This window comes from Podarcis melisellensis (assembly GCF_964234715.1).
Source record: "Podarcis melisellensis genome assembly, chromosome: Z".
Lineage (NCBI taxonomy): Eukaryota > Metazoa > Chordata > Lepidosauria > Squamata > Lacertidae > Podarcis > Podarcis melisellensis.
In genome coordinates, this window is record NC_138547.1 from 30,560,494 (window position 1) to 30,586,641 (window position 26,148).

General features: G+C 43.2%; 2 protein-coding genes across 6 annotated transcripts; one reads left to right on the forward strand and one right to left on the reverse strand.

Annotated features, from left to right (window-relative positions):
• Positions 1 to 1,478: 1,478 nt before the first annotated feature.
• On the reverse strand, positions 1,479 to 16,891 carry VAMP7 (vesicle associated membrane protein 7). 4 transcript variants are annotated; one of them, XM_081897511.1, is made up of 9 exons: positions 16,764 to 16,885; positions 16,061 to 16,147; positions 10,842 to 11,000; positions 8,643 to 8,700; positions 7,486 to 7,623; positions 5,995 to 6,085; positions 5,402 to 5,469; positions 3,823 to 3,915; positions 1,479 to 3,357 (listed from the first exon to the last, which is right to left on the reverse strand). In XM_081897511.1, the coding sequence occupies exons 3-9, from the start codon at positions 10,985 to 10,987 to the stop codon at positions 3,292 to 3,294; spliced, it is 660 nt and encodes a 219-aa protein (XP_081753637.1). In that variant the 5' UTR covers positions 10,988 to 11,000; positions 16,061 to 16,147; positions 16,764 to 16,885; the 3' UTR covers positions 1,479 to 3,291. The 4 variants fall into 4 exon arrangements, with proteins under 4 accessions (XP_081753637.1, XP_081753636.1, XP_081753638.1 ...); XM_081897510.1 differs by having other exon boundaries at positions 16,721 to 16,837; XM_081897512.1 differs by lacking the exon at positions 16,061 to 16,147 and having other exon boundaries at positions 16,764 to 16,891.
• A 382-nt stretch (positions 16,892 to 17,273) lies between these two features.
• LOC309362041 (DNA-directed RNA polymerases I and III subunit RPAC2-like) lies at positions 17,274 to 23,306 on the forward strand. 2 transcript variants are annotated; one of them, XM_081897527.1, is made up of 5 exons: positions 17,274 to 17,430; positions 18,763 to 18,860; positions 20,176 to 20,252; positions 22,345 to 22,427; positions 23,128 to 23,306. In XM_081897527.1, exons 1-5 carry the CDS (start codon positions 17,386 to 17,388, stop codon positions 23,179 to 23,181), a joined length of 357 nt encoding a protein of 118 aa, XP_081753653.1. In that variant the 5' UTR covers positions 17,274 to 17,385; the 3' UTR covers positions 23,182 to 23,306. The 2 variants fall into 2 exon arrangements, with proteins under 2 accessions (XP_081753653.1, XP_081753654.1); XM_081897528.1 differs by having other exon boundaries at positions 22,348 to 22,427.
• The last annotated feature ends 2,842 nt before the right edge of the window (positions 23,307 to 26,148 follow it).

Below are 26,148 nucleotides of genomic sequence, written 5' to 3' on the forward strand. Positions count from 1 at the left end.
GCGAAAAATACGGTAATTGGCAGCCAGTGCAGTCGGGCCAGGATTGGTGTAATATGCTCAAGCCACCTTGCCACCGAATTCAGCACCAGCTGAAGTTTCTTAATTCTCTTCAGAGGCAGTCCCACATAATGTGCTGCAGTAATCTAGTGTAGGTAGTACTGCATCTGAAAGCAGGACAAGTGCTTGATGTTTCTCAACTGGTAATTTCAGATACTAAAATCCTCCTTTTCTGCTTTTTGTACAACTCGTTATATTTTACTGTTTTTAATGAAGGAAATTGAATTTTCAGTTAAATCAGTGCCTGCTGGTGCTTGCTATAAATACAACACAATCATACCTGGGAATGCAAACTGGCCTGCCACTCCTAGTTCCTGCCACGAATGTGACTTGATATTGTAGTTAATACCTACCTTCTATTTAATACTAAAGTTCTATTTTTAGAGAAGCTTTTAATGTTTAATAGGTTATTGTACTTTAGTGTTTTGTTGGAAGCCACCCAGAGTGGCTGGGGAAACCCAGCCAGATGTGCGAGGTATAAATAATAAATTATTATTATATTATTATTTCAAAGGGGTATGTGCACAGAGTGGGGCTGTATGGTTTCTTTTGTAAAAGCAAAAAACCCCTTCCCTATGGCACCGTCTTGCCTTGAGGATAATGTGAATTCCCATGAAAAGACCTCCATTTGGTGTAAGTCTCTGGGAAAGTTAATTATATGTAGGTATTCTGCGGGAGGAATATTGCCCTCAAATAATGAAAGCTTTTACTTCAGTACTTGTATATTAATGGTGTCACTGAAATGGCAGCAGCTGAACTCACTTATTTAAATTTAGCATTTAAGTGGGATGGGCTTGTTGGTAATAAACCTGAACTAGTAATTAACAGTAACTTGCAGCTAAGAGTTAACTAATAAGCAGAAGAGTGGAGTGGACAGTCATGCTTGTGAATAAAGCTGGACTTGACCTAACATAACAAAAATAACAAAAGAGGCTGTATTCATACTAAACAATGCTCAAAGGTAGAAGAGCATGCCAACTCAAGTACTAGTGACTGCCCATTTACAAAAATAAAGCTGTTTTCAGCTATTGCATTGCCAAAAAGCAAGATCTAGACTAAGCTTAATATACCCTCAATCCAGACATCTGAGGGTGAGGTGCAACATCACAGATGCACATTCCAATTGCAGAAGTGGGTCTACAATAAAGTTTTACAACACTACCAGCTTGCGCAGTATGTTATTTATATTCTGCCTTTCATGAAGTCTCAAGCCAGAGAGATACAGAATACAGTGAAAGTTCCTCAGAAGCGTTTTAACATACTGTGTGACTTCCACATATATCTACCATACACATTCCCTTTCTCAATGCACTACCTACAGCTGAGATGATCCCATATTACGTTTCTAAGATTTTTAATGTCATTCAAGAAAAACAGTAAGCTCCCCCGCAAAGGTTCACATCAATTATTTGTACAACAGGTTTATTCAAACAGATTAACTTTATTTTACAATGCATCAGTGTAATTTTAAAACAGGAAGAAGCTGTTTCTCTTAAAGGTTTTACATAAAGGCAACAAAAATAAGAAAATTAACTGCTACCAACTAATTCTGAAACATGCACAATTAAGTGAACATTGACATGTGCCTGGAAAAAATATTAGCGGAGCCCTTCTCAGATAGCAGGCCCTGGCAAGTGAGGACATGCCCAGGATAGCCCAACTTCTGCAGCACAGTGGATAGGGCATAAAGCAACACTCACCTATGTTGCTGTTGAAAATTACCTCATTACAGAAAAAAAGCATTAGTAAAAGAACAGCACAGAGGGAGTGGCAAAGTGCCATCCTACTTTAGGGAGTTGCCTCAGTTCTTCAGTAGCATATAAACCTGGGGAGGAGGAACGTTTAAATGTCCTATGGCTGCTGTAACCAGCACAAATCAGTGTTCATTTCCTATATAATTTGTTCTTGTCCTATACTCCCAACACACAAGGATGAAGACAGCCAAAGTATCTTGTCAGTTTGAGGTCTTGGGGCAGCATATGTAGAGTATCCCATTGGGACTGCAATCTTGCCTTGCCCACCAACATTTCAAACACCAGCCCGTTATTTTTAGTGCAAGATCCCATAGAAGCTTTAGCTCCCAGGTAGAGTCTGCCACAAAAATCACTCCAAAGTGTCCACTCAGCATGCATACAAGCTTTGAAATGGCATCCAATTGCATTTGCGCAATCTACCAGCAGCTGACAATGATGTGAAACTCCTGTATGCAATTAGGGCAATGCATGACAGGAGTGGGGGGGGGCGAGGGGGAGAGAAAGCACTTGATGGGTCGATTCCATGGGAATTTTGAGTAAGCCTTAAGCAGTTCTTTTCAGCCTTCCCCCTGCCCCTCCCCCAGATCAGCAGATGAGGATCTCTGTGTTGTTTTCTAGCCCGTCATCTGACTTTACTCATTGCCTGTTAAGAACCCTCCCCTCCCCACCCCACCCCATTCAGAATCAAGTTGACTAATAGCCTATGTTGTGCATTGTGCAAGTGCTCTGTCACAGGGCTTTGTTCACTGGAGCAATATTTTAGCCCCTTCTCACTGACCCTGCAGGTGGAGCCTGAGCCGAGCACTTTTTCCAGACTGAAAACATTCCAAACCAGGCAGGAGAAAAAACACTTAACACTACAGAGCAGATACATTACAGCAACATCGAAACATTACACACTTGGTAATCACCCAAGTCACAAAGCAGAGCCCACCAGTGTGCACATCAGGTGGCCACAGGAGGCTCCTCCAAGGACAAGTCACAGCCTGACATGAGTTTAGGAAAGGCACCACTGGGAAAGCAATTGTGGGAGGAGCTGATCACATGCATTTGGGCTACGGTATGTAAACAGGAACCCGTTGGCTTCGGTGGTCCCACCCACATTGCCCCCTCAAGGGCCAAAGGATGAACAGGACAAATGACCATCAGCTCTCCCCTCCTCCCAGGAATCAGGACAGTAAAGTGCAAAGCATGGTAATACAGAAGTATGTTTAGACCCTCCCATTGTCAACCACTTTCCTTACCTCTTGGGAAGCCTTGCAATTAAAAGACAAAACTCCCTTCAAGTAGGTAGGTTTAAAAGAAAGATGCCTCCCTCTGGCTTGGGGTCCCACACAGGCCCTTTTGGGGTGATAAGGCAAAAAGACCTGAGCGTCCTGGAAGGATGAAGAGCAAGGAGGTCCATGTTTGTTTTATGAGGGTCGTTCCTTCAGAAATTCTTGCTCACGTGTGCTCTCATGTAGACGTGTTTCAACAGCTACTAGTGGACACAATTTGGCCACGAGAGCCCACCACAAGCAGCTGACACAATGATGTAAATTATGACCTGTGGAGAAGATACAATCACTTTAGTGTGCATGATAAAATATGCACACTGCCCAATAGTTGTAAAGAGAGCTACTCTACATTTCAACCAAGGTTGCCTTAAGTTTCCCTCTTGCTTGGGGGGTGGCTGTTCAAAGGCCTATTTGTCTCTTCTGGACAAAAAGTAAAATACTGGAATCCAGGAGTTTAAGGGTACCAAAGGCACTCAGAATTATACAGACCTATTGCTTAATTCACCCTCGCTATAATGTTCCTTCCAAAAGGCCTGGAAAGAACGGGGGCATAGGAGAGAGATAAAGGGCACCAGCCACAAGGAGGGAAAAGTACTGTAAAGGGCTACACAGAATACCCCAAGAATTCACCTTTGCAGTGCAGGACAGAGGTAAACATCAGTTTATTTCATTTTACACTGAGATCTAGACTCAAGTGTAACCCCCCCCCCAAATGTCTGATGTGAACAACTTACAATGGATACTATGGTGATTATGATGGTGAGCTTGAGGTTCTTCATGCACATCGCTCTAGCCAGGTTTCTGCTGGTTGTTTTGAAAGTGACGGACTATGGGAAAAGCACAGACGAGATGCATGCTATCAGACATCCAACACCATCTTAGCCTTTTGTAAAAGTCCATGCCAATTTTTCCCTAGCCATCCCCCCCGTGTTAGAAACTGAGATATGAAAGCTAGGAGCTAAATGGCACCTTAATCCTAGGTTATGGGTGCAACAACAGAATGTCTAGGCATGCTTTTTTATAACAAGGATACAAAGCTAAACTGAATAAACTACGTACAGCTAAAATATTATGTTCATTGTTCCCATGGTCTAGTCCTTCCCCTGCCCACCCCCCTAATATTCTCAAGAGGGTCTCTTCTCCAGTCTTCAGAGAGTTGCTGGAAGTGTGGAGACAGAAAAAGCTCCTCCTTTCCTTCCACTCTGCAGTTTTAATTGGAAATCAGTACTGCACCCAGAGCTCAGAAACTGCTAGTGCTAATGAAATTCAGCAGCTAAATGTGCCTATAACAGTGTGAGTTTTGAACACTGCATCCCCTGCAAAGCTTGCCCAGCTATTACTTGGTTTTGCAATTCAGCCTCAACATATAAGAATAGGCAAGTTTTAATTTGCTTCCAATACACTCAAATGAACATTTAAGTGGGTCTAGTTGTCATTACTCTCCACTAGAGTAAGCAACCCTTCTGCAAGGATCACTCCCCCCAGAAAGATGCCTCAACCATTAGAAGCACCTGGTCTCAGGGTCAGAACCATTGATTGGGCCCTGTTTTGCACACTGGAGAATTTGAACTCCACTTGGGAATCTATAGTCCATTCACAAATTACAGCAAAAAGTGATCCTGTTCATTAGTCTGGTTCTTCTTTTCTGATCCTTGTGATAATTTCCTATGCCCTGAACAGATAATGTTCTCAATCTCTTCCTACTGTGCACCATGCAATAGCTTTCTCACCCTCAACTTGCTTTTCACATAGGACAAAAAAACAGCCTAGCACCAGGATACATTCTGGCATGAGGAGGGTCATTACACTCTTGGTCTGGAAGCTTCTCTAGCCTGGGCTTTAGAGAAATCCTCAAAATGCACCCACTCTTCACTTCTCTTAGTTTTATTTCCGAACACACATTTCTAATTTACACTATGGACTATGGAGGGTCTAGCTATCCAAGGACAGCAGCTGGCAACCTCCACTCTGCTGTTTTGGTCTGCCAAGCTAAAGTTCTGCTAGGTTAAACAGCATCCTATCAAACATTAACTAATTTTGTTCTGAACACCTAGGTTAGAAGGTCTTGTGTGACCTGAGAACATGCAACGTATGTTCTAAGGAGTGGCTGCTCTGAGAAAAAGCATCACCCGATTTGCTCACCTCCCAGCCCCACATCTGTATGCTACTTCTTTCAAAGCATTTTCTTAAGATGGAAACACAGCAAAAGCCTGAGAGCTGGGAAATCTTCCCTTTTAATCCTGCCTTTTTTTGCATGTGTGTTATACGTATCCTAAAAACCCAACCAATTCCCCCGCCAATTCCAGAACTTACCGAATCCACAAGATTTTCAGTTTTGTCTATCAGCAACTCCAGCTTTTCTCCCCTTTGGGCCACCAGATCTGGGATGAAAAAAGGCTACAGTGAGAATCCAATGGGGAAGAAACGCCTCCTTTCCTGCTGTTAGCTAAACAGGCGGCTTACCCTCAAGACCGCAAACAGAGGCCGACTGCATGGGCATTGTACTCTTGATCTCTGGGGCAGGTATGTGGTGGGTTTTACCCTACCTCAGAGCAAGATCTGCAACAGCAGAGCACAAGGCAAAGGGGCTAGCAGCATAAGGGTCAGCTCCATGCCAGGTTCAGGGCGATGGCAGACTGCAAGTAGAACAAGCAGCTTGTATTTTGTCCTATGTAACCTTTTTGCCAGGTGAGTGAGCTGTACAAGAGCTGTGCAAGAGTGTGACAGCCAACAAAGAGAGCCATCCCTCCTTTCCCATACCGATCTTTCCCACAACAAAGCAAGGTCCAGGCAGAAGCACAGCTATGCTACTGCAAGAAAGGGACTCTCATCACACCCAAGCCGTTTCATCCTCAGTACACATGCAGGACCTTGCACCATCTTTATGCCAATGAGCGCTACAATACCTATGTTGCGGACCATGATCCCTTTCAGCTCGTCCACCTGGGCCTGTGTCTCTGCCACCTGGTCAGGGCCCTTGTTCTCTGAGTGGTACTTCTGCATGAAAGGAAGAGCAGATGTAACGAATTTCTGGTTCTTGCTTAATTTGATGAAGCAAGAGAAAGTAAAGTCTCTGTAGAGCAATCAGAAAAGTCCAACAGGATCCTCTCATAAAAGGAACTATCCTCAGCATTAAGAGCTGGGCAGGGTGACCCTCAGCTCCACTTTAGTTGCTTCTTCAGCCCTCAGAACAATTCATCTCTGTGCTTTCCAGTACTGTAACTTAAAGAAGGTTTCCCTCTACTGGCTGATCTGAGATTTATCTACTCAGCATTTAGCCCCAAAATTCCTAAGCTATGTTTCAGGGCAGACCAGCACCATAAGTCCAGAATACCAACCAACAGAAGAATCTGCTTAAAGCATTGCTGCACAAGTTACTGCAATCAGGACAAAATAGAAATGCTCTCCATCTGAGGTCCAACCAACCCAATGATAGGGTGACTGCCTGTTTTGGATTGGATTTCCACTGAAATATCAGGTTGGGAGTGCTCCTGATGTCCAAGCAATGACAGTAGCCAGAATACTTTTGTTCAGGTTTGAATGTTGTGCCAGCTGTGCCTAACCCTGAAGATCATGGAGCTTGCAAAAGTCACAAATGCCTTTGTTACAGCTGGGCTGAATTAATATTAACAAACCCTCTATGGGGCTACCCATGAAGATCATCAACCAGTCCAAAATGCTCTGCAAGTGTTCTGACTGTTGTCAGGTTTGGGGAGCATGCTATTCCCAAACTGTACTAATCACGCTACCTACTTGTTCATTTATAGGTGCAATTCAATGAGCCAGTCATTGTCCTTAATAGCTTAAGCTACCACACTTAAATAACTACACAATCAATGAAACCATATGAGCTCCAAGATAATTTCATGAGGTTCCTACTTCAGAGTTCTGCCATCGCCTTGAATGGCTTCTTTTGCTGCGTGCTTTCAATTTGTCTGCTGCATAGGATTCTCCTTGTTTTCGTCTCAGTTATTTTCAGTGTTAACTTTAGGTCAGTTACTGCTTTTTCACTTTTTATGGGTTTGCCTGCAATTCTTGATCTAAAAGATTGTTGCATTGTTTTTATTAATTCATTATGTTAAGCTACCTTGAGCACCTCAGTTCTGGAGGTGGAAAGGCAGAATCCAAGAATCTTCCTCAGAAACACAACGATGCAGGTTCTTCTAAGAGCAGAGTTTACCCCCTTTTACTATAATGCATTCAAGGAAGCTATCTTTTGAGGTTGAATAAAAAACCACTGCCAATTTTAAATAAAAGAAGTGTGCCACCAGTATTAGAAGCCTGGGGAGGCCCTGATCTAGCTACAGGATAATTAGCCAAGCACAGACCTATTCCCCAACATCAGGTACTCTATAGTTGAATGCTGTGTCCAGCAGACTGACATCAATGAACCTCACCAGCTGTGCAGCCAGAACACTGGAAAACTCGCTGTTCATGGCATATGGCAGAGCTGTTTGTGCACGGGAGCCATAGGTGGTCTGAAACCGCTTCTTGATTTCATTCAGGAACGTGAAAGCTCTGGAACGCTCAAAGTCCTAAAAGCAGAACAAATTCATCAGAGCAACAAATGCACTTAGGATAGGTGCATTAACAGCTATGAACTGTGACTGCAAAACGGAAACTCAGTGTACATGGGCAGTACAGTGGTACCTTGGGTTAAGAACAGCTTAGTTTATGAACAACTTGGATTAAGAACACTGCAAACCCGGAAGTAGGTGTTTTGGTTTGTGAACTCTGCCATGGAAGCAGAACATGTTTTGCTTCCTGTTGAGTGTGTTCCATTTGTAAATTGAGTCCCCTGCTGCTATGGGAAAGTGTGCCTTGGTTTAAGAATACTTTGGTTTAAGAAGGGACTTCTGGAACGGATTAAGTTCATAAACCAAGGTATATCTAAAGAGGAGGTGTTGGGGACAAACCACAGGGGCACCTGGTTGGGCACTGCTGGAAGATGGGGCCCACAAGAACTTTTGTTCTCCAAACAAAATAGACAGAACACTGTCACAGCAAAAATTGCCAGAAAGCTATTTAAGCAGAAAGATGGGGGTACAAAGCAAAAGCAAATTCTCTCACTAGCCACACTAGAGTCTTCGATACAAACAAGACACAAGCAAGTAAGCCTGCAAAGACCTAGATAGAGATGAGAGCTGGAAGGGAAGAGGCTGCTGGTGGAAAAAGGGCCAATATTTTTTCATGCAGCCAAGTATGCACACTTGTTAAACCTTAACTACAAGGCCTGGATTGCACTGCGGGGGCGGTGTTGCTGCATATATTCAGTGTGTAAAATAAGATCCAGCCCAGGGGTGACTAACCTGTGGCCTTCCAGATGCTGATGGACTTCATTTCCCACCAGCCCCAGCTACCATGGCTAAGAGTCAGTGATGCCAAGAGTTGTATCCAACAACATGTGGAAGGCCGTAGGATAGCCACTGCAGGTCTAGACCTTGCTCTACATAATGAAGATATGTAGCAACTCTACAGTATTTGGGCCCCATTGGGCATTTCCAGCAATCACCTTCAAAGAGCACAGAAATACATTTTTGTCCTACATACTTACATCATCAGTGATGCAGAGGTATATAATCCGGTCCTGGCAGATGTAGTGAAACAGATAGCTAGAGGAAGACAAGATACCAGAACCATGTTTAAAGAAATAGGTAGGTATAGATTTTGACATAACAGCTACTGGGCCATATGTTGCCATACACTCAATGGCATTTCAAGCACACAGACCTAAGTTTGCACTAAATTCATACATTAAAAAATTTCTTCTGCTGGCAACCAGACCCCATTAATTCAATGTCTCAAAGACAAGACAGCCAACCAATTCCTCAAAACATGGAGAAAACTTGAAAACAAAATTACCTGAAAACAAAGCTATATTCACATGGTGCAAAAGCCATTACTGAATAGCACAAAACACAAAGAAGAAACATCAAACATAACCACCTTTCCAACATGGATCCAAGCAGGCAAAGCTTTTGCTAGCACATTTTCATTTCACACAGGAGTTAGAACTCCCATCCTGAGGTGGGGCACACCTACTTGGCATCAATCATGGAACAGTGTTATTTTACCCCAAAGCATTCCCTGGACTCAATCAGTAAACTGGTAGTTGGGAAGCTAGGATATCATGAGAAGATTTCAACAGAATGAGAAGCCCAACCATTTATAGTTCTCTGTAAGAACTGTGGATAGTGCAACTTCCCTCATGCATTTGAATTAAATCACATGAATACAAACTCTTCTACAATAATGCTGGGGTGGGAATAAATAAATAAATAAATAAATAATAATAAATTGCCCATCTGACTGACTCTAGGCAGCTCCCAACAAAAATTAAAAACACAATAAAGCATTAAACATTAAAAAACTTCCCTATACAGGGCTGCCTAAAGTTGTGCAGTTCTTTATCTCCTTGATGGGAGGGCATTCCACAGGGCAGGCGCCACTGCCAAGTTTGCTCTCTGCTTGGTTCCCTGTAAGTTTACTTCTCACAGTGAGGGAAGCACCAGAAGACCCTCGGAGAAGGACCTTAGTGCAGAGGCTGAATGACGGGGGTGGAGAAGGCTTTAAAGGTCAGCACCAACACTTTTATTTGTGCCCGGAAACTGTTTTCTGCCTAAGGGCCTTATTTTCTCCCAAGCCACCTTCCAGGATTGCATGCTATCGGTGAGTGCAGCCAGAGGCAAACATGTGAGGAGCAATATATGTAAATTTTACATTTATACAGTAGGTTTCTACACACACTACTCTCCCTCCTCCATTCAGGTAGGCAAGAGATATTATCAGAGTTGAAGGACCTGTTCCAGCCAGGCAAAAACTCTCAAGAAGAGTGTGAAGCAGGGTTTGTGAGAGGCATGGCCTGGGAACAGCCCTTAGGGCTATATTTGGCCCCCAGGCCTGATATTCCCCACCCCTGCAATAATGTATTAGTACTACTACTACTAGTAGTAGTAGTAGTAGTAGTAATAGTAGTAGTAGTAGTAGTAATAGAAGGCCACTTTTCATCTGTAGATATCAAGGTGCTTCACAACATAAAATTATAATATAAAAGAACACAAAATGCACATTAAAAATAAGAACAATTTTTTTTTAGCAAGCCCTCCTCCCACAACACAACTAAAATGGTATTGGATGTTACTTAGCCAAAGGCCTGGCAAAAGGGAACATTTCTGCCTGGCGCCTAAACATTTATTACGGAGGCACCAGTCAAATCTCTCTGGGAAGAGTATTCCACAAACATGGAGCTACTGCAGAAAAGGTCCCTTCTCATGTTGCCATCCTCTGGACGTCTCATGGAGGAGGCACATGAAAAAGGGCCTCAGAGGATGATCTCAAGGTCCAGGTAGGTTCATATGGAGAGAGGTGGTCCTTGAGATATTGATACCATCAATTCGATTTGATTAAATAACATTTATGTTTACAAAAAGTAAGCAGATTCAAAACTCCAGGAGACAGAACTGAGAACAGTAGTTCATGAAAGGAGTCTCCTCTTTAGGTGATTTGTTCCAGTGCTGCTAGATAAACACATGGTCATATACTGATCAAGGCAGGCCTGCACCACTGCTCTAGTTGGAGAACATAACAGAATGGATCTGGGAAGCATTCCTAGATCAGCTGCATATCACCTGGGACTATCACACCAACCTTTTCATGAGCAACCACCACCACCCCATCCCACTTTATTTCCTCATCTGCAACAGATCCATTTCTCCCACCCTGCCACTTCCTTTCTCCCCAGAGTAGTACTCACTTTCCATGGGAGTAGGTGAGTTTGTTGTTCTCAGAGGGTATTTTGGCCAGGATCTGCTCCGTCACCTCTAGGAAGTTTCCTCCACACCAAGCGTGTTTGGCCAGGATCGTGGAGCCCCTGGCTACAACTGCAAACAGGATAGCCATGGCTGTAGGCTGGCTACAAAGGGGAAAAAATGCATAAGAAAACTTTTGCCTATCAGAGCAAAGCACACACACACCTCAGCCGCTGCCCCATCTTCTTAAGTGTGCAGCCAAAAGCAAAAGAAACACACAGCAACAGAGCACTGGTGGTTCTGCACTTTTCAGATATCTTGCAAACCACAGCCAGTTTTAACTATCATCGGCAGAAATCCACATTTTAGATAAGCAACATCACAAGAGCTGCTTGCAACAATTATTTTTTCCCCTTTCCCCTCACCCAAAGTCTGCATCACTTGCATTCACTCCTAAGAGGTTTGCATTCTTAAATTAATAGTTCTTGCAGGACACAAGGAATGGGGCACCAAAATGAGAACATCATTGTGGAAGGAGGAGGAAGAAGATGCTCAGACCTGCAGACACCTCTACTGAAGAGAGCTGGTGCTAGGTACCATTCAAGTAAAACGAAAGGCAACAGCTACACAGAGCATCATCCTATTTGATAATCCTTGCCTATGTGGCAATCCAAGTGGAGTTTGACTAAGGACTTTCTGAGTTCTCTGCAAGAACTCGTCTAAGTATTTGAGAGAATCTGAAAGTGATTGGCATACTGCCCTTTTTAGAATTGTTTTGAGTATCATAAATGCATATGGCATATTGCCTTAAATGAGAGTCACATATTATCATTCTATTGCAGGTTGTATAACTAAACAAAGTCCTCTCCAGGTCTTTTAAGAGGTTTGTTCACATGTTACTGGTGCTATGTGGAGGTCATGTTTCACACAGTAGTGGGTTATTAGTAGGTTCCTCTACACACACCAAGAACTCCTGCCGGGGGAGGTAAACAAGAAAGGGGTCTGTCCATCTAGCTCAGTATTGTTCATCCTTGAGACACGTAGAGAATTTTTCTGCAACTTTAATGGTACAGATGCTCAATTATGTATATTTACAGGCAAGTGCAAGGTCCAACTCAGTGTACAGTAAATACCACATCATCGAACATATTAACTAGTCAGGAGGACACAAATTTACATGTTATGCCTTAATCTGCTCAAACTCATATTTGCTGAACTAGCACCTTCCCCATAAAGTCTACTTTTTAAGGATTAAATTAATATTGGCTGTTGTCCACAAAGTATTGACTCTAAAGCTCCCTATGAAAAATGTGAATATATGTGACACTTCAACTGGCCTACAAAGGAATTTATAGCCTGCAACTAATGTCAATTACATGCCTACCAGTGGCAAATATGAAGCAGTGCTATTCCAGCTTCAACAACAGTTCTCAGTCTCCCCATGGCATGAATAAAATGCCAGGTTATCTCCAGTGATTTTGTGTGTGTGTGTGTGTGTGTGTTGGTAAGCAAAGGAGCACATGATTCAATCCAACTAGCCACCTGACCACCTCAAGATGCTTATGGAACCAAACATCTGGCACAGAAAGGAAAACTCAAACAAAGAAGCAGTCATAGGAGCAGTGAGCTGTGGTTCCCTAGATAGTGAATAAATTTCAGTTTCCTATAGATACTGCATACATTAAAATTTCCACATGGAACAATCACAGCATTCCTCTTTCCAAAGGTTTTGCAACTCCAACCACTGAAAGCTAGAGCAAACCTAAAGTGACATTCCAGCGCTGCTCAGAGATTCCCATTATTTGTTTCCATTGGAATTCAGTTCCTTTAAGAAGGGGGGAGAGTAGGAAAGCCACTGAGTACCTCTATACCTGGACCAACGTAACTTAGTTTGCAACTACAGATCACATTACATCCATCCTTAAAACCATGGCCATTTCTCTGTGCCACCTACACTCATGTTCCACACTCTGTGGGTATTCAGCATACATTTTCCTCTCGCTCATCTTCAAACTGGTGAGACTAAACTGTCTACTTTAACTGTTCTCAAGCATGTTGTTTCCAAATTCACACCATCATCCTGTTCTTCAGAACACTGTTAGAAGAATTTCTTATTTTTCTCATATTTTTGAGTGTTGGACAGGAGCACTTCACCTTCAAAGTGAATGTACCTTTGCAATTAATGTATACAGAACAACAAGTTAAATGCTGGATTGGTGAGTAAGCTAACCTTGTTATTGTTAAGTCTTGTCAGTCTTAATTAACTGCACAGCTTAAAAACAATAATAATACAGATTGCTCCAGGTGGAATGAGATGCCAACTAGAAACCATGATGGAAATCTGCAGACCTGCTTTCAGAGCTTGCCTCCAGGACAGAAAAAGCAAGCATTTTTGAATACAGCAAAGAAACAATCAAACTGCCATCACTACTCTTTAAGTGATGTATTAATTTTTGCCCTCTGCCAAAACTTTAAGGAAAGGAGCTCTGGTATTCAAGAATGCTCAGAAGTCCCGGGCATGGCGAAAAGGCACACAATCTGATCTAGAAGACCCTCCTCACCTCCTAGATGTAACAGGCAAAAGCTACACTTGCTCAGTGTAAGCTTTGCCTTTTTTATTACTATCCATTTCCCATGCTGTTGACCTTGTGTTGAAAAGGTTCGAAATGTCCCAGGTTTTATTCAACCCTGCTTCTTGCACAAAACCGCACAAATATAAGACAGTTTAATGTGGTATCTCCCAACCACTTCCTAGCTCCCTAACTTGCTAAAGGCAGCAGCTGTTGCTCAACTTGATCCAGCCAAGAAGGGCCTTTCTTGCATGCTTCCCCCAACAGTTTAAATGCCTTCTCTTTGCCTGGCCAACATCACTTGTTTTATTTGCTTGTGTTCTAGACCCATATTAAAGTCCAAAGTTCTTTCCAGTCCTTTTCCCTTATTCAGCACAACTGAAAGTCCCCACTCATTTCTTGCACTGGGTGCAGATGTTACCTTCTCAATTAAGTTTTTCAATTTGGAGGACGTTGCATGATTATTTAAGCAGACTGCAATATACTGTTGCTGAGAAAATGCAATTCTTTCTGTCCGCTTCGCAGGGGCCATTGTAATTTCATGTGCTGCATGGCTGTGCAAGTCAGACATCTATGGGAAAGTACCCATGACAATACTGAAAATAAGCTACATATTTCCACCACCCACCCCATTCTGCAATTACAGTCTGTGCTTCACATATTTGCAAAGAGAAGTTTCACAGAAAAGTGGACAATGACAAGACTCAAAGTAGAAATGTAGAAAAGTGTCAGTTTTTCTGCTACTCAGAATCTTCAGACTTTGCCTTGAAAGCTCAGCTGGACTTGCCCACTTTGAATGTCAGTCACACATCACAGCTAATTGTTATCAACTCCTCCACATTTCCCACATTTCCCTGGCAGGTGCAACGACTGGACTAGGACTGGGGGCCGTACCCAGATTCAAATTCTACTCAGACACGAAGCTCACAGAATGACTTTGGACTAGTCATTCTTTCTCACAGGCAAACCTATCACATAGAGGTTTTTTGTTTATATAACAGCAGGGATAAAGGCCACATATACCACCTTGAGTTCATTGTAGAAAAGGTGAGATATAAATATAATTTAAAAATTAACAGATTTGTGACCGTCAGAAATTTGGTAGCTGATACTTCCACTAGCAATAATTCGGGCTCCTGAATGCATTATTCAGCACAAATAGGCAGTTACTACCTATCTGGGATCCAGATAAATTATTATAATAGCCTCTCAAGGAAGTGCTTGTTTCGGTGATGTTGCCTCAGAATATTTCTAAATCCTTCCTCAAAATCTTTTCAATGAAAGCTTCAGTTGAACCCCACCACTAAAACCAAGCTTAAGTAGATATAACTAGACTGAACACTCATTCTTCCTATTTACCCTCAACTCAATCTCACTTCTTTTCCTATATTCATTTATTGTGCAAAATGTAAATTGCAAACTCCTTGGAACAAGAACTTGTCTTTTTTGTACTTCATAAGAGGTGCCATGTTTACCAAACTTGCTGGTTTGTAACACTTGAAAGTTATGAATAAATTTCCTGAAAACATAGTCTGATCTTTTTTACCACTGCCTCCATCTCCCTCCAAGATTCTATGCTGTCTTCTTTCTCCCTATCTTTCCTTTTTTGAGAAATTTTAATTTTGTCACTGCAGGGGCCTATCCTTTTATGCTCTGTCAAATAAGATGTGCATTGAGAAGGGCCCTATCTAAACTTGCCTCAAAAGTGATGGATGTGAGATGGGAAGCATTTATTTCTGCTTATCATTATAATAATTTCCAGAAGTGTACCTGTATTAGTCTCATACAAAAACCGCTAACAATGAAAACAGTTACTCTGTGGCAGTATAGAGACCAATGCATTTATTATTGCATATGCTTTCACAGTCCATAACCCACTTTACTATTTCAGATATTTCTAAGCTGCCTTTTGTGACCATTGCCTTTCCAAAGCAGCTTGGCATTAATAACAAACACACAACTTTGCATATAATGCAAATCACAATAATAATAAAAACATTCAATAACACCAACTAAAGACCCCAGCAGTCATGATAATGATCATTATCTGATGGATGATGATCCAGGAAGCTTCTGTCACAATGTCAAGACACACGAAACACTTCACTGCATCTGTTCATCATACTGTTGTAACAACAAATAACATTCACTTTCATAAAACTAACTCCACCTTTAGCTGAACACACTTCCACTAACAGATAGGTAGCCGTGTTGGTCTGCCATAGTCAAAACAAAAAAAATTCCTTCCAGTAGCACCTTAAAGACCAACTAAGTTAGTTCTTGGTATGAGCTTTCGTGTGTATCTAAAGAAGTGTGCATGCACACGAAAGCTCATACCAAGAACTAACTTAGTTGGTCTTTAAGGTGCTACTGGAAGGATTTTTTTTGTTTTGACACTTCCACTAACTATTGCATTGCATTGCAACTAGCGGCCAGCACTTAACAAGACAAGAAGCACTTCCTTTTTTCTTTTAGGCTGTGCACACAATGTATATATTTAAAGTATATTACTCCCCCCTCCAAAAAAAAAAATCCTAGTGAAGGATAGCAAATGTTAAGGATGCTGGGAACCATAGCTCCCTGAGGCATAACTTACAGTCCCAAGGATTCGTGGGGGAGGGGATTATGTGGGTTAAGCAGCCTGGTATCCTCACCCTAGATTTCCTACACGCCCTTTGATCAATGGACAGAAGATATGACAACTCTTGCAGCATACGAACGGGCTGCTTTTAGATAAGATTCTGTGGATAAATAGAACGACAATTTGGAATGCATTTGCAAAAATTATAACGACTTGTTAATAATTTTACATTTGCTGAGATAATGGTACTACCTTATATACCCATATATCGTATTGCATCATAATTTCAAGTGTGCTATTGCTGTTGTCTTTCTTACTGTAATTTCCACAATAAAATACAAATATTTTTAAACACACACACATATACAGAGAGAGAAAAAACAGCGAATTGTATCCCAATCTCAAGCTACGGTGGACGTGGTGAGAAGCAATGACCCCCTCCCTTTATTCCCATAGAGAGAGGGCAGGGGGTGCAAGCGCCCCTCAAAACACACACAAAGGGAGGGGGCAGACCGACCCTTCCTTGAGGGGGCGTTGTCATAGCGACAGCTGGGGTGGGGGCGTTTCTACCCTGAAGGGAACTCACTGCTCCCTTTCCTCTTGGCAGCCACAGCCAGGCCTCGTAGCAGGGAGGAGGTGAGGAAACGAAGGTGACTCCCCACCCCGCGCAATCCCCACAACAACAGCAACAACAACCAGGCAACAACCGAGTGCCCGCCCGCCCTTTCCCTACCTGCTTGGGAGCCCACCCGGAACCCCGTTTCTCTTCCCCGTACCAGCGTCGCGTCTCTCGGAGGACAAGCAAACACAGCACGTGAGCTTCCGCTTCTGACCGCCGCGCGGGATTCTGGGAAATGGAGTTCTACTGCCACCGACAACAGCCAAAGCAAACACGGAGGGAGGGCGGAAACATTTATAAACGCACACCCCGCCCCCGTGTTCTTGTTGCCTTCCGTTGGAACGCAAGTCGGAAGTACGGCAGCAGAGACGGCTCCGGATTGGGTCAGCGGATGGCAGTTCCCGCCTTCTGATATCTATTAACCCCTTCGCTGCCGCCGAGCTTAAGAATCGGGTTCCTTCCTCAGTTTTTCTGTGGCGGCGGCGAAGTTATTGTGCTTTGTGAACATTCGACTCTCCCACTTCACTTTTTTTTTTTAGCTCGAATTCCCGCTCTCTGAGGGAATTGGTGCCTGTGCGGACTCCCCCTCCCCAAGGAACTACGATTCCCAGTAGCACTTTGCGCGCGGGCTCCTGTACTTGGACTTTCTGCCGCAGTGGCTGCCGGGAGGTGATGCCTGGTAGGTTGGGCTTCTACGTGCGTGAGGGGGTGTGTGAGCGTTACGTGCGTGACCGCGGCTCCCGTCGTCCTCTGCGCTTGGCAGCCTCGCGGGGAAGAGGATGGGGGACGAGGAGGACGGGAAGAAGCCGCGAGTGCTGCAGATGGTGAGACCGAAGCGCGTGGCGGGGAGGGGGGCGGGCGATCGGGCAGGCTAAGGCTGCCCCTCCACGGGGGGTGCGACAGGCTGACATCCAACAGGTGAAGCTTTCCTCTGTCCGGGGCTGTGGACGGGGAAGGTGGCCATCCGAACCGGGTTGTTTTTATTCGGCGAGAACCACCGCGGGAAACAGATATTTATTTGTTTTATTTACTTCATAAAATTTCCAGGCCGCTTGATGGTAAATGGGGAGTGGGGAAAACCTCAAAAGCGATTTACAAAGAGATTGAAATAACAAAAATCGTCCTTACAAAAAAGTAAAAATGCTAAAACAGATTAATATTAACTCTCCTTTCAGATCCCCTGGGCACATGGGAAAGGCACATGCTCAGCCCATGCAGAGTTGAAAAACACCACAATGTTGTTATTACTACTACAGTATTGCATTTATACTAGCGTTGTTATTGTAACAGAGTAACACGTTATTCCCACAGCATGGCCAGCTGAAAAACACCATTATTATTATTATTATTATTAGCAGTAGTAGCAGCAGCAATGCGGCCATTATTTACTTTTATATTCCTCATATGTGACCCAGTGTGGCCTGCCTAGTTCTTATCTTCTCTCCTGCCTGCTTTTATCCTCTCAGCAACCCTGTGGAGTAGGTTAGGCAGATGGTCTGACCCAGGAGCCACATTGGCTGAAACGTGGTGTTTTAAAAAATGTTTTTTAAAACTATTGCTTGGCCAAAATCCACCCACAACTGGCAAGAGGAAAAAGTGCCCTCCTTAACCAGATAATTGTCTCGCTTTTTGCACATGGAGACATACTGCAAGCGTGAAATCAGTATATCACCAATACCATTTTGGTGGAAAGATGGTATTAAAAGAAATGATGGAAGGGCCATAGCTTAGTGGTAAAGCACATGCTTTGCATGCAGAAGGTCCCATGTTCAATTCCTGGCATCTCCAAGTAGAACTGGGAGAGCCTTACCTGAAGGAGCCTGGAAAGCCCCTACCAATCAGTGTAAAGTAGACAGTATGGTGGTACCTCGGGTTACAGACTACGCTAACCCAGAAATAGTACCTCGGGTTAAGAACTTTGCTTCAGGATGAGAACAGAAATCATGCTCCGGCGGCGCAGCAGCAGGCCCCATTAGCTAAAGTGCTGTTTCAGGTTAAGAACAGTTTCAGGTTAAGAATGGACCTCCGGAACAAATTAAGTATTTAACCCGAGGTACCACTGTACTGTGCTAGATGGACCAATGGTCTGACTTGGCCATTTCTTACGTTGTCCTTCAGGGACCTTCTTTTCTTTATCATCACTACTTCTCTTTTAGGTACGGGCAGATGGGACAGATAAGAACTGTTTTACATTTGTGCTCCACAATGAGGACCACACGCTTGGCAACTCCCTTCGATACATGATCATGAAAAAGTAAGTAAGAGTCCTATTGCCTATCGGGGTGCCGAAGGTGAGGCCAACACATAGGCTGCCTGGGCTAGCCATTGATTGCCTTATGAGGAGCACCTATGTGTGTTCAAATGTAGCTGGGACTGCTAAAGGAGTTAGCTAAGTCAGTGGCAAGGTTTCAAACACTGAGCACAACATAACATAGCCAATGGTCAGTGATTATGAGAATTATGATTTATTGTGAGGGGAATGAACCTAGGCTCCCTCTTGGTACTGCCCCTCCCTTTTCATCCAGAAGCAGAAGATTGTTGCTTCTGTTTTTGATTAACTAGAATTTGTCATGTTGTTGAAATGTGACAATCTTGGTTAACCTTAACTCTGTTTTGTCTTAAGCAAGCCAAATTCATTTTGGGGTTTATGAAGTTGACTTGCTTCAACAAATTGTAATTAAATCAAGTTCTGCATAGGGTTCAGATTGATATAAGAATTGGAGACCCCAGGTGTATATTATTTTAATAATGTTTCAGTGTTACACTTTAATTGTATTTAACCTTTTAGAATGTATTAGGCTTGATTTTTGTGTGTTCTGCATTTGTGAGTCTGCCCCCTCCTATGCGGCATTCCATTTCCTTACCTACCTCTGAAAGTGGTACAAATGGCATGATGTTTTAGCATCAGCATGTAAATCTACTATCCTTGAAGCTATCTGAGACCCAGGAAGAGGATGCTCTTCCCTCACTGAAGGCTAGATTGCCAGGGTAATGTCAGACAGCCAAGACCTAAAATGGTCAAAAGTTCTGGGCACATTGGGGCCACTCCAAGGTGATGCGGGGGTGAAGATACCAGTATGGAGTCATGTGTTCTTTACTTCTCATGATCTGTATCCTTTCTTGATGCATATGAAGATGTTTTATAATGTTTGCTGTGTTTGAACTACTATATGAGCTTTTGCTCTGAATGTCTCAGGGCAGACCTTCTCAATTACCACGTTGAGTTGAGTGAGCTCTTTCCTATTGTAATAGCTATAATAAATGCTGGATCCCTAAATTTGTATGCTGGACTTTGAAATACGGTAGTTTCCTTGGTTCTGTGGTTTATTCAAAAGGTGGTTGTTCCTCAGCTGGGTAATGAACAAGGTAGTGTAGAGGTGAATTCTTAACACAAGTTTTAATACTACACTGTGGTTAATTGAAATGAGAAGCCACAACCAAGTCAGAGGAAGCATGCAAGCCTGGGGGGTAGGTAGACTTTGTTCCCATCACTATAAACCACAGCTTATTGTGATATCCAAGCACAACTACTCTCTATCATGAGTAACAACCTCTTCATTTCTCCATAGCCCTGAAGTGGAGTTCTGTGGATATAGCATCACCCATCCTTCGGAAAGAAAAATAAACCTCCGCATCCAGACCAAAGGTGAAGTGTGCAGGCCTGCTTCTTGGAGGTCTATTTTGCTAAAGGGCAGCTATTCTTTGTGATTCATAGACAATATACAAACTTTTGGGTGAAAACTACATATTTTACTCATGCATAGCAAGAATCAACATACAGTACATGTAGCCAACCTGATTCTGAGCAGAACTAGCCTGCAAATTGCATATTAAAGCACAAATGGTCCCTTACAGCCACAGTACACCATCTCTCTCAGCTCTGGGTCTTTCCTTACAGTACCTGATCAAGGTGCCATGATCTGAGCTAGGTGGAGATGTCCTTCCCTTCCTTACATTGTCTAGCTCCCTCTTACATAGTGCTGCACTATTTTGACAAGGCTGATTGGTGTATTCCTCACATCCACCTGGGCTATATATGTCATTAGCTGCATCATTCCATATGCATCTGTGGCGAACAGGGAGGCCTATTGTGGTGAGCTCTGTTGCCTTCGTGAAGCTTGCCAGTTAACTGTTCTTTATATCCCACCATCAGGCTTGGGCAATCCTGCAGAATTTAGTTGTGGGGTTTATGAGAATTGGTGCTTGCACATAGCACAACTTAGTGAATAAGAGGCTGAGTTACAAATGCTGTTCCGAATCTTGTCCCTGCCTTATGCCGTCACTCTCGGCACCGTCCTATTCTCAGCTTCAACATAAGGGATAATAATACTATCTCGTGTAACAGAAACCAGTGGTCTTCTGGTTGTTGGACCGCAATTCTCATAATCACTGACCATTGGCTATGTTATGTTGTGCTCAGTGTTTGAAACCAGGAAAGAAAAGCAAGGCCCTGGAACCTGATTTGGGGGACACTGAAACACAGTTTCTGGACGCATTTGTGCTGCAGTGCTCGGCAGATCTCCCGGCTCATGCAGCACCCAAAGAGGCACATCTAGGGCTGCTCCTGGCAGCGGCAGGGAACAGTGGGGTGCTTGGCTACAAATGGCAGAGCTGCTTGTTCTGTTGCTTCAACTTCTTAAACAGCTCCTGCAGCTTTGGCACTTCAGTGGCAGCGTGGGTGCAAAACCACCCCACAACCCTCTTGCTCCCCAAGGCAGCAGCAGAAGCGATCCTGCTTCCACGAACGTCTCCTATTCTGCCTCCCTCTGTCAGGCGAAGCCTCCCGTTCTTCCCCTTCCCCAACACTGCTGCTGCCTTGTGAAGTGAGAGTGTTGTTTGGAGCTACAAGCAGCTCCGCAATTGCAGCATTGATGGGGCTCCAGGCAACAGCACCTCTGCAGCATCCACATCGGCACAGGGTCTGGCAGGGCTTTCTGAAGCCCCACAGCTCTCCCCACCCCCAGGCAGGCAGGTTACGGCTCTCTTCGAATTCCCACTTCAGCAGTCTCTTTAACATAGGGCTGGTGGAGAGGGACTTCTCCTCCAGCGCCCTCAGAGGCAATTTAAATTGAAATCTTAGGCGCAGTGTACTACGACAAGAGTTCAAGAAATGCTTGCAATAATAAAATTCTCTATCAGAGAATGCGTCCATTACTACTGGAGTTTCAAACACTGCTTGTGCTTCAAAGTACATTTCCCTCCAGGGTGCTATTCAGATGTTTTTATTATTGTTGTTGTTGTTGCTGTTAATGAATGACATATGGGAGGAGGAGACTAATGTCTCGCAGCAAATTAAACTGATCTGTAGAAAGCACAGCTTGAAAAATGGGCAATGCACTTTTTTGTAAACTAAGAAATCTTTAATAAAAATATACAGTCATACCTCAGGTTGAAGTAGCTTCAGGATAAGAATTTTCGGGTTGCGCGCTGCAGCAACCCAGAAGTAACAAAGAGCGTTACCTCTGGGTTTCGCCGCATGCACAGACGGTCAAAATGACATCACGCGCAGAAGCAGCAAATTGCAACCCGCGGGGCTTGAATGGGGCTCTGGAACGGATCCTGTTCACATCCAGAGGTACCAATGTATAGGAGGCAATTATTATGGTCTTTTGCCTGCAGGCAGTTTTGTTTCACAAGTTCATGGCTCACCTGAAAATGGAGGAACCTATTAATGCAGAGGAAGGATCTGGACCCTCTTTAAGTCTTGCCTGATTCTGAATGCTTCCCTTTCTTCATAGCAGGCCTACCGGCTGTCGATGTGTTCCAGAAGGGGCTGGAGGATCTCAGGGGTGTCTGCCAGCATGTACTCAGCAAATTTGAGGTGGGTCTTGTCCTTTCCAACCCTCTTGAAATGTATTTATTTTAATTTAAGAATTGAGGTCCTTCTGCCAGAAACACAGCACCATTTTGCTATTCTTGTGGTACCACAGCTGCAGTCCTTGGCTGCATCATCATTTCTGTTCTGAGCAGGGCAGGAACCAATTATCAGTTGTTTTTCTAGGTCACCCAAGAGTACTCAGCAAGGTGCAATGTTATCAAAAGCAACTAAGAACTTGTAATATACATTATAGAGTAGGACCTGTTACAGTGTGAAGTGCATGGGTTCAGGATTCAGTTACATTCTCTCTCCATCCCTCCCAATCCTCCATTCTATTTATACTGAGCATGTTTGGTACTCAATGGTTTTTGAACCTCTCCCCTTTGTTTTTCTGCTCTTCTGAACTTGGAACATATTTCAGGGTTCCCCCCCAATGCCGCTATTACCATCCTCTTGTCCATGGGTGGTGCCATTTAACTACATAAGCAATGACACTCACAGCTTGAATATCAGAATTAGAAGGATGGATGAAGAGGCACACAGCCTGAGCCCAAAAGTTCTATTTACCTATTACAGCTAACAGAGGGGACTGTAACAGAAGGTTGTGGTGCAGCTTCTTTGGTCCATCCACCCCCTAGGAGCTGCATCTCAAATGTGAACCACAAATCCCTTAACCACGGCCTTTGTTTGCTCTCCCTTGCAGGCAAGTGTGGAAGAGTACAATGCCCAGAAGGATGTGACTATGGAGGAAGTGTAGTCTTGAGTTCCAATCTGTTGTTCAGACTTGGCCACAGAACTTAGTCTGCTTTGGTTGTTCTGATGAATGGCCTTTGCAGAGTGTGGAACGGGGAGTGTGACCTTGCTCCTACCTCTTGTTATGTGATTTGGGGGCAGTGGTTCCAACCCTATCTTCAGGACCGAGTCTGACATTGGGAGGGTGCCTTTTGAACTGGAAGCTGCAGTTATTGCAGAATGCTGCAGCATCACAATCAAGCAGTCTATACATTTCATTAAATAAGTAAATACTGGCACCACCGTGACTTAAATTGGATTGTCTTGTTGTGGGGAGGGGGTGGGGTTGAGAAAGAAAGGGTCTTGTTTTTTATGGAGTAAAGTTTTCCCCCCTAATAAACATTGGATGATGGAATCCGTTTCAACTTACTGTGTGTGTGTGGCTTTTTGTTTTTAAATGGTTTTGCTCCCTGTTTAGAATTCTCTTAAAAATTACTGTTTTGTATCTGGTAGCAAGAAAGCGTCAGATCAATGACACAGGGAAGTTGAGCCAACTTGTCTGCGTTACTAGGAGCACCCAAAAAGGAGATTTTGTGGAAAAGAAGAAAAGCCATAGAATCATATTTTCAGGAGTTCTATAATAGAACTATGGGATAGATACAAAAACATATTAGAACCCAAAGTTCCACACTGGTTGTCTCCACTAGAGGTTATGAGTGTAAAGAAAATTAATATGAGAAGGAATTGGATTACCTACGGAGACTTACTAATTAAAGAAGGGGGGGAAATGGAAAATGAAGCCATATTAACAAGTTAAAGATTATGTTTTTGATTGGTTGCATTATTTTCAGGTAAATGAAATGTTTAAAAAGGTCTTTAAAGAGAGGGGATATACAGAAAAAGAATCGAAATTTCAAACAGTGATAATAAATAGTGATTATAAGATAATGTCTAAAATGTTGTTGGAATGGCAAACGAAGGATGAGGAGATAAAGTCGGTTATGATACATTGGGCCAGAGACTTTGGTTATAATATACAATTGGCTGACTGGGAAAAAGTATGGAATGAAAATATGAAATTTACTGCATGTACGGCGTTAAAGGAGAATATTATGAAAATGGTATATAGATGGTACATTACACCGGTCAAGTTAGCAAAAATGTTTAAAACATGTAATAAGTGTTGGAAATGTAAAGAAAAAGAAGGATCTTTTTTCATATGTGGTGGGAATGTAAGAAGGTGAAAGGTTTCTGGGAAATTATATATAATGAGCTGAAAAAGATGTTTAAATATACATTTGTAAGGAAACCAGAAGCCTTCTTGTTAGGAATAATAGGAAGAGAGATAAACAGAAGGGACTATAAACTTTTCCAATATGCAGTAACAGCGGCAAGAATATTAATGGCCCAAAAATGGAAACGAGGAGTTACCGACCATTGAAGAGTGGAGAATGAAACTTATGGATTACGCAGAATTGGACAAAATGACTGAGAAAATTAGATATCAATGGGACCACAAGTTCATCGAGGACTGGGGAAAGTTCACGGATTATCTGAAAAGCATATGTGATGAACAGACAACGCTAGTGGGCTTTAAAGAGGCTTTGTGATAGTTAAAGATGTATTGTAAAAAAGAAAATAGAAATGAAAGATTAATATTAATTGGCAATATTAAATATAGAAAATGCGTAAAAATAGAAAATATGGATGATTGGTGGAGGAGCTGGTGGAAGTACAAAAATTGGAAATGTGTGAACATTGTTGGATGATGAATTTGTAAAAGGAAAAATTTAATAAAAATTAATTTTAAAAAAACCAAAAAGGAGATTTTGTTCACATCACTACCAATGGCCAGACACCTGCTGATAGCCTGACAGGGGCCCCTGGCCCAGCCTCCACCTCACCATTGGAACCTGCTGGTTGTTCACCTGCCTTTTACTTTGGCCCAGATGCTGGTGAGAGAGAGGATCAGCAGATGTCACTGCCTGCTTGCTCTCTGCATGGCAAACAAGCAGAGGGGAGCAGTGATGAGGGAGAGTTGCTGCAGCTCCTGGCAGTGAAGCTGACTCTTCCTCCATGGTGTCCCCTCCCTCAGTATCTCCACAACCTGGAACCAGAACAGTTCACCAGTAATCGGTGACATAGGGCTGTATCCAGTGCTCTTTGTCGGCTAGCACAATGGCTGTCGTGCTAGCAAGCGAGTGTCAGTTTTGCACAGAAGAGGAATCCAATCAGCTGTGATGGTGAAAGCTTACTGCACAACAGGGTGCACATGCAGTCTGTTGTGCAACAAAATTAACCCACAATCTGTTTATGATTTTTCTCATGAGACAATGCTCTGGACTTTGTATGGCAGCTTAAAACATGTTCAGATAAGCCCAGCAATTACATGGTACTGTACATGCTGAGCATACTCTCTCCCTCCCATGTCAGCCACTGGGGCTCATGGGATTGTCTGGACTATGTTTGCATTCTCCAGAGGCACACACGAGAGGGATGAATTAGATAGCAGTATGAAGTATTTAGTAGATTCCCAGGCCCATGTAACCATTAATAAGAATCCCTCTAAATCTTTCATATAGGGAAATATTTTATTCACACTGAGCTGGGAGAATGACAGGGGTATGAATGTCACCATTTGCCGTACAATTGTTCCTTCACCTACAAATTGACCAACATGGCCCTGGAGGTGGCTTGATGGTGTGCTTTGCTTATGCAGATGTTAGGTCAGGAAGCAAGCTAGACCCAGGTATTTCTGAATAACGCTCCTTCCTAGTTCTTCAGGTTAGTATTTCACATTCACTTCTGCTGAGGAAGTGACTTCTTGGAAGACTTCTTGGAAGACTTCAACAGAGTTGGCAGAACTGCAGCATGGTGACTTCCTCCCTGCAAGGGTTTTCTTTTTTGTGCAAAATGGATGCAGGATAATGACTTCAGGCTGAGTGCACAACTGCTGGGAAGGGAAGCTAGTGGTGGCTGTTGCTCATTGCAA

What these genes read in the sequence shown, in the direction of transcription:
- VAMP7 (XM_081897512.1), bottom strand. Translation starts at nt 10,987, where the DNA reads ATGGCTATCCTGTTTGCAGTTGTAGCCAGGGGCTCCACGATCCTGGCC. An exon ending in CTCACCTACTCCCATGGAAA is followed by an intron (nt 8,701 to 10,841) that starts GTGAGTACTACT and finishes GTCTTCCTCTAG; the next exon opens with CTATCTGTTTCACTACATCT. An exon ending in ACCTCTGCATCACTGATGAT is followed by an intron (nt 7,624 to 8,642) that starts GTAAGTATGTAG and finishes TTCTGCTTTTAG; the next exon opens with GACTTTGAGCGTTCCAGAGC.
- LOC309362041 (XM_081897527.1), top strand. Translation starts at nt 17,386, where the DNA reads ATGGGGGACGAGGAGGACGGGAAGAAGCCGCGAGTGCTGCAGATG. An exon ending in CGATACATGATCATGAAAAA is followed by an intron (nt 18,861 to 20,175) that starts GTAAGTAAGAGT and finishes ATTTCTCCATAG; the next exon opens with CCCTGAAGTGGAGTTCTGTG. An exon ending in CCTCCGCATCCAGACCAAAG is followed by an intron (nt 20,253 to 22,344) that starts GTGAAGTGTGCA and finishes CTTTCTTCATAG; the next exon opens with CAGGCCTACCGGCTGTCGAT.